The sequence below is a fragment of the Dermacentor andersoni genome, chromosome 6, assembly GCF_023375885.2.
Source record: "Dermacentor andersoni chromosome 6, qqDerAnde1_hic_scaffold, whole genome shotgun sequence".
In the NCBI taxonomy this organism is placed as follows: Eukaryota; Metazoa; Arthropoda; class Arachnida; order Ixodida; family Ixodidae; genus Dermacentor; species Dermacentor andersoni.
Genome location: NC_092819.1, coordinates 107,249,300 through 107,260,229, shown reverse-complemented (window position 1 = coordinate 107,260,229; position 10,930 = coordinate 107,249,300). Strand labels below are relative to the sequence as shown.

The 10,930-nt window shown below is 45.4% G+C and overlaps 1 protein-coding gene across 1 annotated transcript in view; it reads left to right on the top strand.

Moving 5' to 3' along the window:
* The first annotated feature begins 4,280 nt into the window (after positions 1-4,280).
* LOC129380080 (glutathione S-transferase Mu 2-like) overlaps positions 4,281-10,930 on the top strand; it is a 31,115-nt gene continuing 24,465 nt past the window's right edge. Inside the window, exon 1 of the mRNA XM_050171053.3 lies at positions 4,281-4,644. Within this exon, the coding sequence (XP_050027010.1) occupies positions 4,547-4,644 (98 nt within the window). The 5' untranslated portion in view covers positions 4,281-4,546. The remainder of the gene's footprint in view (positions 4,645-10,930) is intronic.

The following is a 10,930-nucleotide window of genomic DNA, read 5'->3' as shown; positions in this document are numbered from 1 at the left end:
CATCTCCCACTAGGTAGTCCCAGATAACCCGTATTGCACGAGGCGCCGCCAACCCCGGCCTGAAGTTGTGCACGTAGTACGCATGAAACCGTATGTCAGCGAGTGACTGTACAAGGAACTTCACACTAGTGACCTCCTCTAGCATCGGGGCGATGCTTCTATTTAGAGGGAGGCAAATGCCACATCTCTTCTATGTCGACGACAAAGGCAACGATGGGAGCTTTAGTGGGATTCGTCTCGTGCATTGACCTAGCGGAGATTAGAAGACGAAGTAATCTCTAGGCTTTACTTCTAAAACAAGCTGTTTTTGTTATGCCTGTCCTCGTTTGCTATCTACGTTGCACTGTAAATATAAAGGTGCGCATGTACACGCAACGATGCAGCTCTGCAGAAGCATTGTCCCAGATAATAAGTTTTGGTAAGCAGAAACAGTGTGTACTCGGATCCATGGTTGCTATCCATTCCAGAATTGAGAACCAAATCCCCAGGCATCTCTCGTAAATGTGACCTACCAGGAATAGCTGTGAAACAACTGGCACTGTACCATATCTGCTATACCTACAGAAAAGATCAAAATAAACAAACAAGAAAAATCCACGCCCACTCAGATGGGTCAACCTGAGGGACCCTCAGGCGCCTCTGTTGAGCAATAATTGCCACAAGCCTGCACAAAAATTATCAACCTCTAGTTAAGGAACTACAAAACATATAAACAAAGGCCCTAGACCCTCATGAAATTTTATTTTACTGAATTCCTAGTCACTTTGGCATGCCAAGAAACACAGTCGCTGGAAGTTAGCACACGGGGCGCCAACTCAAAATGATACATATCCAATACCAGACGATGAGCAAAACGAAAACAAGGTTAAAGCAGGAGCTCCTGCTTTCACCTTCTTCTCGTTTTGCTCATCGTCTTGAATTTCGATCTCCCTCATTCCCCGCGTTTTCCGTGGATATCGCATACCAAGCGACACATGCAATGATTTGCGCCAAATGTCATTCAGAATGTCAAGAAGTAGCTGGTGTGAAAATGGCAGGGCATAAACTCCTTTGTATATTAGATAGATGCGAGAATACAACACAGCATTCCAGTAGCACTGAGCCATTCTCTGGAAACAGTAATACACAGCTTACGCCTAGGCACCGCGTATACAAATGTTTTTTTTTTTTTACATAGAATAAAATCAGCCGGAAGCTCTGCGTGCTCTAGCTCGGAATCAGAAGATACCGGGCACACCTTGTTGCACTGCAGTATTCATGCTCCACAAGAAGAGAAATAATAAGTGACAAATAGCGCTCTGGACGAAAGGTCGCTCTCACTAACAAAATATTGCGGCCATATCCAACACGTGAACTTCCCTAAAAAAAGTTTTATTCAGTGTCAAGAATTGTGGAGAATTATTTGAGCGATATAACATGATCTGCATGAATTATGCTTTACCGAGTTATCACTGTGCTGAACCTTAAGATTTCGGCGAAGTATCCCTTGATCTTGACATTGTAGCAACCTGTGGCATGACCTTGTATATCCTTGAAATACAAGTAGTACAAGTAGCTGTTTTGTAATCTAAATTCGTAATACCTGGTGTGCAAATTCAGAGTGTTATGGCATGCAATGGGCTAATTAGACCTTTATATGAGTTACGGGAGAGCGCGTCCCAATTTCTATTTTCATTTTATTTTATAATTCTATTTCATTTGTTGGCTTGTTTGAGCCGGTTTATACTTGCAATGCACGTTTTCTCTAAAAGAGAAAGAGTACCGGTTACCAAACAGAATGACACCTTTTCGTATGGACGCATTTATTAATAGAAGTACCCGCCTATCCCCACATATTAACTGAGCGACACTGTTTTCCGAGGACAAAAATGCATTCCAAATCGTGTGCAAAATTTGAAGTATGAAATTCTATGGAAGCTTTCGAAATTTCGAGACAATTTCACACACCCGAAATCAATTTGCGGAAAAGTAGGTTGACCAGAAAAATTACCAATACGTTCCTCCAAAATTTCTTTCTTCACAAAACAGTGACCAAATCAAGCGCAAGTTTACATATATAAGGCTTCTGCTAACACAACGCGTCCAGTTGTGCCCAGGTCGATCAATTTCAATGAACGAATGGACGAATTCCCTCATGGAACGAACCTGAATTAGCACATTCGATACCGGCAGGCGTTAGGTTTTTTTTTTTTTCTTTAACTCGGCTAAGCTTAGTGATTTGGCAGCACATGGTGCCATGCGTCACGGCTTGCATCATCGCGGGAATCTTGATTATGATGCTGATGATTTTATTTTCATTCCTTTCGGAACGACGCCGTGACAAGTAGTCACCTTATCTGCTTGAGATAATCAGGTTTCACGATTAGAGCTGACGGAGCGCCACTTGGTGGTGGTGCGCTGAAATGTCCCTAATTTCTGTGCGTGCCACTGAGACACGCTCGTGACGGCCAATTAGGGCGTTACACGCAATCATCTCATCTACTTCCCACATAAACTCTTTAACATGCGGACCAGTCCATCCCTGACAGCATGTGTATGATGCGTGCCGTGACTGCAACCTGGGAGGCGGAAGGTCAATAAGACTGCGCCCAATCGATTCGCGAGCCGGTTAGACGGACTCCTCGGACGGGATTCGAACGCGATAGAATAGGTGGCTCCAGTCTGTAGCACTGTTATGCAATGAATTTATTGCTCTTGCTCTAAGCACAGCAAATGTCGGCTGAAACGCACATGTCCGACGTAAAACAACGTTATTTTTTTTCTTTTTATTTCACAAAAAGACCTCGGTGAACGATCCTGCCAACGTTGAACGGCTGTTACTGGCGGAGACGCCTAATACACGAAAGAATAACTTAAGCTTTGAATGCCGGCAGTTCCTTCAGCTTCGGGCGAAATGCCTTCTTGTCAGGCTCGCTAGCACGGAAGGGCTTCTACGATAAGCGCGGAGGTCACTTCGCTAGCTGCAGCTGCGGCTGCTTTTGCTCACGCCAGCAAATTTTGACAGTAAGGTTCCGCATGCATCGAGTGAGATGTGTTCGTGTTTGCCTGTGCGCGCGCGACAATTTGTTTGTTAATTTTGTTAGTATAAGCGAATCCTTACCGCAGTTTATGGATCTGATAAAACGATTGACCTAGCTTACTTAGTACATTTGTGCAATAATTTGCGGTCGCAATCGATGCTTAGCCTTTCGTACGGAACTGCGGCTTTTTGGGGAAGGAAACTAGCCACCACTCCTGTATCCATTTGTGACAGTTCGGCACCCCACAGGGGTTAGTTTAGTGAGAAAACAGATCATTATGATCTGCGTAAGTTATGAAGGCAATACGGTATATAATACGACAGTACGGTCACCCATCGCATGACCATCGCCGTCATCGGTGCGTATTTTTGTTCCTTTAACCTAAATGGAATGCCCGATTTGATACAAGACACTTCGGTCATCAAACCTTTCTTTCTTTAATTTTCCATTTTTTTCTGTGCCAGTGTCGCGTTAATTTCGTACACCTTATTTTATGGCGTCAATGCAGCCAAGTATTAAACGTCAGTAACACCAGCAACTCAATAGCGAGAACTAATAAGCGTACAACAGAAAAACATTTAGGTATGCCTGACAGAAACGGTGATAACAATTAGAACGGTAAAAAACATTATGTGGCTTGAAAGGGTTACCATTTAAGAAACCAAAACAGGTGCATCTATGAAATGCTGAGCACGATGTCTACCCAGGAAGCGTTGTACGACCTTGTACTGGCCTTTTGCGCACGCGTGTCGACACGACCTTCTGCTTGTTAAATATTTATTTTATATCTGCGCAAAATCGAAACTATTACCGACCGCAGATTCTTGCTCATGTTTGTCTGGTGCGCGTATTGATGCATCATTTACTTATTTGTTATTTATTCTCTCAACTTTACTATATCCACAGTCCGCAGGACCTGTGTTCATTGAATGATGTGTGGCATACAGGTGGGCCGCTGCTGGAGCCAGTGCTCTTTTTTCTGTGTTTTATTTTGTCTATCTTCTTTGGCAGCAATTCACACCGACACCCACGAGGAAATCTATTAATCCTGCAAACTGGCCAGCGCAAGGAAAAAGACACACTCGGTGCAAGTGGGCCAGCACTTATCGCCCGCGTGTACCTTCCGACATGCCTGCTGCTAAACCTCGAAGAACGCGTACTCGGCATCCGTCACTACGCACGACGGTCGCGCAAAACCGCGTACGTACAAACGGCACTCGGGGTATCAACTCCCCACAGCGCTTCCCATTCAAAGCGTCGTTCGAGGCTCGGTCGCTCGGTCGAAACCAATCAGGAAGTGCCGCGTTCCCTGTCGGCGACAGCCCGGAGTGCCCGGAGGCGCGGTATTGCGCAATCCGGCGCCCGCCCGTTGGAGTGGGACTCGCTTGGAGCCGCTTCCGTCGACACTACGTGGTGCTCATAGGTGCCAGAGCGGGCGCTTTCAAAGTTGTGGAAACAAGCGCGTAGTCGTCGTCCGGCTGCTGACGGAACTGTGCGTGTTCGTGTGTCAAGCTGTCAAGAGACACATGGCTCCCCTCGTGCTCGGCTACTGGGACATTCGAGGCATCGGCGAGCCCATCCGCTACATGCTGGCCCACGCCGGAGTCCCCTACGAGGACAAGAGGTAGGCGTGGCTCCGCCATCCTGGATTCGCCGCGGCAGCGCATGCCGGTTTCCCGCCTCGTCCGGTTACGGCTTGCGCCACACATTGTGACGGCGACGCGAGGCAGGGGCGAGGAGTACGAGCATTCCTACTTGGCGCCGTGCCAGAACAGGGCGACGTGCTTCCGTTGTGCAGAACTCTTCGCGCGAATGTTTCCGTCGGCATGGCGATTGTAGGTGGCATTACAAAGAGAATTGCAAGCCACACTTTTTTTTTTCTGCGAATTATTTCGGAGTTCTTCTCTCCGCCCTGTTGGCAGCATCGGTGTGGATGGCCCGTGGTTCCGCGATTTCATTGGTAATTAACCATGTACCAACTATCCCAAAAAGCGGCCGCATGTCGATGGCGGCCGAATGCATAACAACGTTTGTGCCTTGGGTGCTCGCTCGCTCACCCCAGGTGGTCAAGTATAATCTGTAGCCCATATGCTATACGGCTTGCCTTATGACTCCGTGCGCTCTTTCGCTACGTTAAACTACAGAAACCCAACTCTTTTAAATACAAGAAGAAATCGAGTTGGAAGCAAGAAGCAATAACATAAATTATCATAACGAGGCACATGCATTTTAACGGGTTACGTGAATTGGCGGGTGTGGTGTACAGCGTTTCGGCTGCAGTCACTTCTACGTAAGGCTGACACGCCGTCGTGTTAGCCAGAGATTAATGGCAGATAGAAGGTCGTTAACCAGATGATCGCCATCTAATCGTTCTTTGCACTGTCGAGACTAAATGCACGCCATATTTGAGTGCGCTGTTTTGTGCAGGCTCAGGAACGAAGAAATGCGTCTAATGTTCTAATTCCTAGCGGAAGCGCATGCTTGAGCTTAACCTTCGAATAACTTGCACAAAGTAAAAATAAAATGCCTTAACAGTTATCTCTCGCGTAGGCCCGCACGTGTGCCTGATTGACAGGTGGCGCTACCATCCCTGAGCGTGCGCCGATAAGTTTTGTGCGCACTTTCTTTTCCCCCCGCACTTCGGGCGTTTTCGTCTGGTTATCTTGTGTCCGGGTCTGCACACCGTACCTTCTGTCAGGATCAATCTCTACAAACAAGGTCAATTTTATGTGGTTCTCTGTCGATGCCGTTTAATCGGCTACATGTTGTGTAATAACGGCACTTTTATTAAATTCTACATTATGCATGCACTCGCGGTGCGATATAAGAGCCTTTTTGTGGGTCATGATGCGCCGTGCATTCAAGTATCGACACTGGAGTGTTCAAAATAAATGTGACTGCGTTAAAACCACTTTCTATAACAGCGCTGTCATAGCAGGCAACAGCGTTAGGCATTTCTGTCTTGCTGTTGGCGGCTGTAGGATCTGTTTTAGTGCCGTTTCCACTAGGCAGCGAGATTGCGCTTTTTTAGTGGATTTCTTGGCTTCCAGGTTCCTTGTGCTTAAAGCATCCTACTTAGTAAATAACTTTTAGAGATTGTCATTCTTTCAGTTTGTGCAGAATTTGACGATCCACTTTTAGGGATATGGATCATGACCGAAGGTTAGGACAAGTAGTGAAAAAGCCTAACAACTGAATACTGATAAGCGCAATTCCACGACGGGACAGAGATAGACACATAAGAACAGCACAGGCAAGAACTCGCGACAAAATTTTATTCTCAAGACTTCGCCTACTTAAACCCGCCGTGGTTGCTCAGTGGTTATGGTTTTTGGGTAACTGAGCACGAGGTCACGGGATCGAATGCCGTCCACGGCGGCCGCGTTTCGATGGGGGCAAAATGCGAAAACACCCGTGTACTTAGATTTCAGTGCACGTTAAAGAACGCCAGGTGGTCGAAATTTTCGGAGTCCTCCACTACAGCGTGGCTCATAATGAGAAAGAGGTTTTGGCAAGTAAAACTCCATAATTTAATTCGCCTACTTAAGTACACAGCAGACCAGTATCGCCCAAGCACGCTGCCCATCAAGCCAACCAATGCATCATACCAAGCAGCGTATAGATTACAACATCATTACCAAAACCTACTTTTCTTTGCGACACAAAACAGCCGACATATAGCTAATACAGGCACTTTCGTTCTTTCTGATATATGCCTCCATAATTTTTTCTGGCCAGAGTATTGCCACTGCTGCCTATAACTCGAATACCGGTAAGAATTGGCTCGCAGGGACAGGACCTACAGTGCATAGGCAAATGAAATGAAGCCTTGTTAGCTACAGAGCGCTCATGTTGCCGCACCCGATCGTTGACGAATCGACGGATTTGGCTGGTTTGTTTGATGCTTTGGGCCAGAGAAATGGAGGCATATCATATTAGAAAGAAAAAGTGCCTGCATTAGCGATACGCCGGTAGTTTTGCATAGCAAAGAAAACAAGTTTTTGGAAATGATGCTGTACTCTATACGTTTGTTGGTATGATGGATTGGTTGGCTTGATGGGTAGTGCGCTTGCGCGATCCTCGTGTGCCGTGTACTTAAGTAGGCAGACGAGGATTTGTCCCATCTTGATATTGCGCTTATCAGTATTCAGTTGTTAAGCATGAACCAACTAGCCCAGCAACAAATTTTGTGAATGAGAAACCTACCGTAACACTGTCTTATTTATTTACTTTTTTTACTTGCTGGTCTACATCGCCCAATGTTGGGCATTAGAATAGGGAGGAAGAATAATATACATGCGTATATATACAGATGCTTGATGGTGCAAAAGAATTAATCTAATACATATTACAACACAGCATTAAAACATGCAGTAACTAATAGAACTTTGCGGCTATGCTTATAATCAAATCCAAAAGGACACAATGTAATACATAATACAACGCAATATTGTAAAATAGTGGTTAAGACAACGTTACACCTGTGGTTAAGCTCTTTAGTGTGCGCGGTTTGTTCGTGCTCGTCTCTATTTCTATCTCCCCCTTCCGCTCTTTCTCTTTTGGTCCCCCTTACTCCTTCCCCCCGTGCAGGGTAGCCAACCGGAACTGTCTCTGGTTAGCCTCCCTGCCTTTCTATGCATCCCTTTCTCTCTCTCTTGGAGGTTAATATTAAAAGTCTTGGACGGGAAAAGGTGAACCTCTTATTCTATCTAAAGAAAAAGAAACTTGTGTACTAAACATAAAAATGTGGCGACTAAAAACTTTCATATGCAGATGACGTTGCTGCGACAATTTGATGCGCCAGTATATTCCAGTCGTGTACAGTCTTGGGAAAGAATGAATGCTTATATAAATTGATACAGCATCTGTAGTCGTGTACTTAGGGTTTCGGCGAGCTATGCGACCATACTCTCCGTAAACTGCAATATTCTAGCTTCAGTTTTCGTTGTTTTTTTTATTTTCTGCCTTTCAAATATAAGAACCAGAACAGAAGCGAAAATATCCCACCATGGGGGGATCACGCGGTGGATGATCTGTTCTGGGTAATATGTAACATGGGTTTTTCATGTACTATCAGCGTGAAATGAAACGTGAACAGCGGAGCGCGTGGCCCACGCATACGCGAAAGTCCTGTGCGCGCCGTCCAATCATCACCATTGACAGGCGAGCACATCCGGCTTCGCCGCGCGACGATCGTTTGGAAGTCAAACGGCCAAAAGTGCTCGGCACGCCAGCGCCGGCTACCAGCAATACCGCGCTGCGCAAGTTCACCGATTCAAAGAGTGAATGTGGCGCACAAGCGTCAAGCCACAGGAGCGAATCTATCTGTATTGATGGCGGGGCAAACTGGGCAACGCGCACCGCTGTTCAAGCCGATAGCACATAGGGTTTCGGCGAGCTATGCGACCATACTCTCCGTAAACTGCAATATTCTAGCTTCAGTTTTCGTTGTTTTTTTTATTTTCTGCCTTTCAAATATAAGAACCAGAACAGAAGCGAAAATATCCCACCATGGGGGGATCACGCGGTGCTGCCAAAGTGGATGTGCGCGCCTGTCAATGGTGATGACTGGACGGCGCGCACTATAGCTTCACTTATGCTTAGGCCACGCGCTCCGCTGTTCACGTTTCATTTGACGGTTATAGTACATGTCCCTGCACAAGACAGTCTTGCCTGTGTAAATGGTGGAGAAATGTTCAAGTAGTAAGTATTTCCATCGATTTTCGAGGAATGGCCATCCCAAATGAACACGTATTTATGATGAGCTCTGAGTGAAATAATAGTCGGCGACAACGAATCGGGCTGCGCGTTTTTTTGTTCGTTCCAACTGATCAATGGATCTTTGTTTCTGGTCCCAGGCCAAGCAACCGTACTGCAAGATCGGACGAACGTTTCTTAAAGTGTTTCCTTTACTTATGGGGGGGCTCTCCAGAAATTACGTTTTACAACATTTAATGTACGACTATCCTTTGTTTCCACGCTCTATATACCGTCATTCCAAGAAAGATGATTCATCAAAACCACGCCTAAGTACTTACAACTGCTTACCTCAATCAATTCTTCAGTGTGTGGAAAGTAATTTGTGACAAGCGGTACCGTCTTCTTAATGAAGCGAACGATATTGCACTTGGCCGAGTTTATTTTCATGCTACACCTGTCGCAACACGTCGTCAGTGTCAGAAGGTCACTTCGTAAGATACTTGAGTCGGCAGGGGTATGCCGTAGCACATCACGCCGTATGTGCAACAATTGTCAGCATACAGGCGTATGGGGCATGTGACTGGAAGGATGCTTCCCAATGTCGTTTATGAAATTCAGAAATAACAGCGGGCCCAAGACGGACCCCTGTACAACGCCCGACGAAACATTAGTCTCTGTTGAGGTCGGACCCTCAAGAACATGCTGCTTTCTACCAGTCAGATACGCCTGGATACATTTCATCAATGATGCTGGAATTTTCATGGCTGACAGTTTTAGCAGTAGAAAGTTATGCGCACCAGAATGATCAGAATGATCAGGACCAAATGCCGAACTAACTTGAACGTTTCTGAGTAGCGAAGCAACTCCATGTTCGATTATGTTTTCGATTTGTTCTAAGTTTGTAGAAGTTGGCAAGTCTTCCGAAATAGCAGCAGTGCCGGAAAATATTCATTGGAAGCAGTGATTAAAGTGCTCAGCATTGCTGGTTACGTCTTCACCATAATTTACGTCATCTATAATATCAGGGACAGCTACTGTACTGTTCGTTTTACTTTAGACATCCAGAGATTTTTCGGATTAGATTTTAGTTTGTCACCTAATATGCTCAGATATGTAGCCTCCGCTTTTCTAATTTCTTTGTTTATTAGCTCGTTTAAATCTTTCACCTTACCATACGTGTCGGAATCCGGGCATGCGCAATATTTGCGATGTAATCGATGCCTTTTGTTAATAATTCATCGAAGGTTGCGGTTCATCGATGGCTTATAACTGTCGTGGGGAAGCTACGATCCGTGAGGGGACGTGGATTTGAACCAATGACAAAAGTTTAGCTTTAGATCAACGTCAGGCAGAATTTACGTCAATCTTGGAGGTGTGTCGTCGTAATTCTGGTAGAAAGCGGTCGAGTTCCAGAGATTGGAATAACTAATCTGCTCTATCATAAAAAAAAAACTTTTCGTGGTGGTGGGCTTTTTCGGCGCATAGCAGTACACGTTACTGTTCCATCTAGTTACGACTTCTTAGTCGCTTGTGCCAGGAATTCCTGTTAATCTGCCCACAAGATCTCCATCGTTAGACAGAAACAGATCTAGTAGGCTTTCGTTACCTGACTCTAAGCTTGTTGGTACTGGAACGAAGAATTGGCTTTTGTCAGCTCGCAAAGCGCTGTGGAGGTAAGAGCTGAATTATTTTTCGGTTGAAAGCTTTCTCATTTATATGGGGAATGTAAAAGTCCCCACCAAGAATAATATACGTTGTGTTTAACGAAAGCAGTACGTCATTCAATTGAAAGAAACGATCCGGTGGCTTGAAGTCTGGAGGCCTGTAAGAAGATCCAATTGCTACAGAGTGACCGTTTGCAAGCATCACTTTACACTGGGCCGTTTCAGGAAGGGCAACTTTTCACGTTAATGGGAGTTCTGCTGAGATTGCTGTGGATCAAAACAAAAACACCACCACCGTGAACTATTGCGGTCTTTTCTGTACACATCGTGGTCTGACGGAAATATTTCGCCGTTGTAAACTGAAGTCTCTATCCATGATTCTGTAGCAATCCCTACATGAGGTTTCGCAAATTACAAAAAGGGTTCAAACTGTTGTTTTCTTTATAAGTATTTTAGGCTTCGACCATTTGCAACAATGAGATTAAGGTTGTGTGCAGTCTTCCGGGATGTGGCGAACTGTGATGGCTATCCGTCTCTTCTACGTCA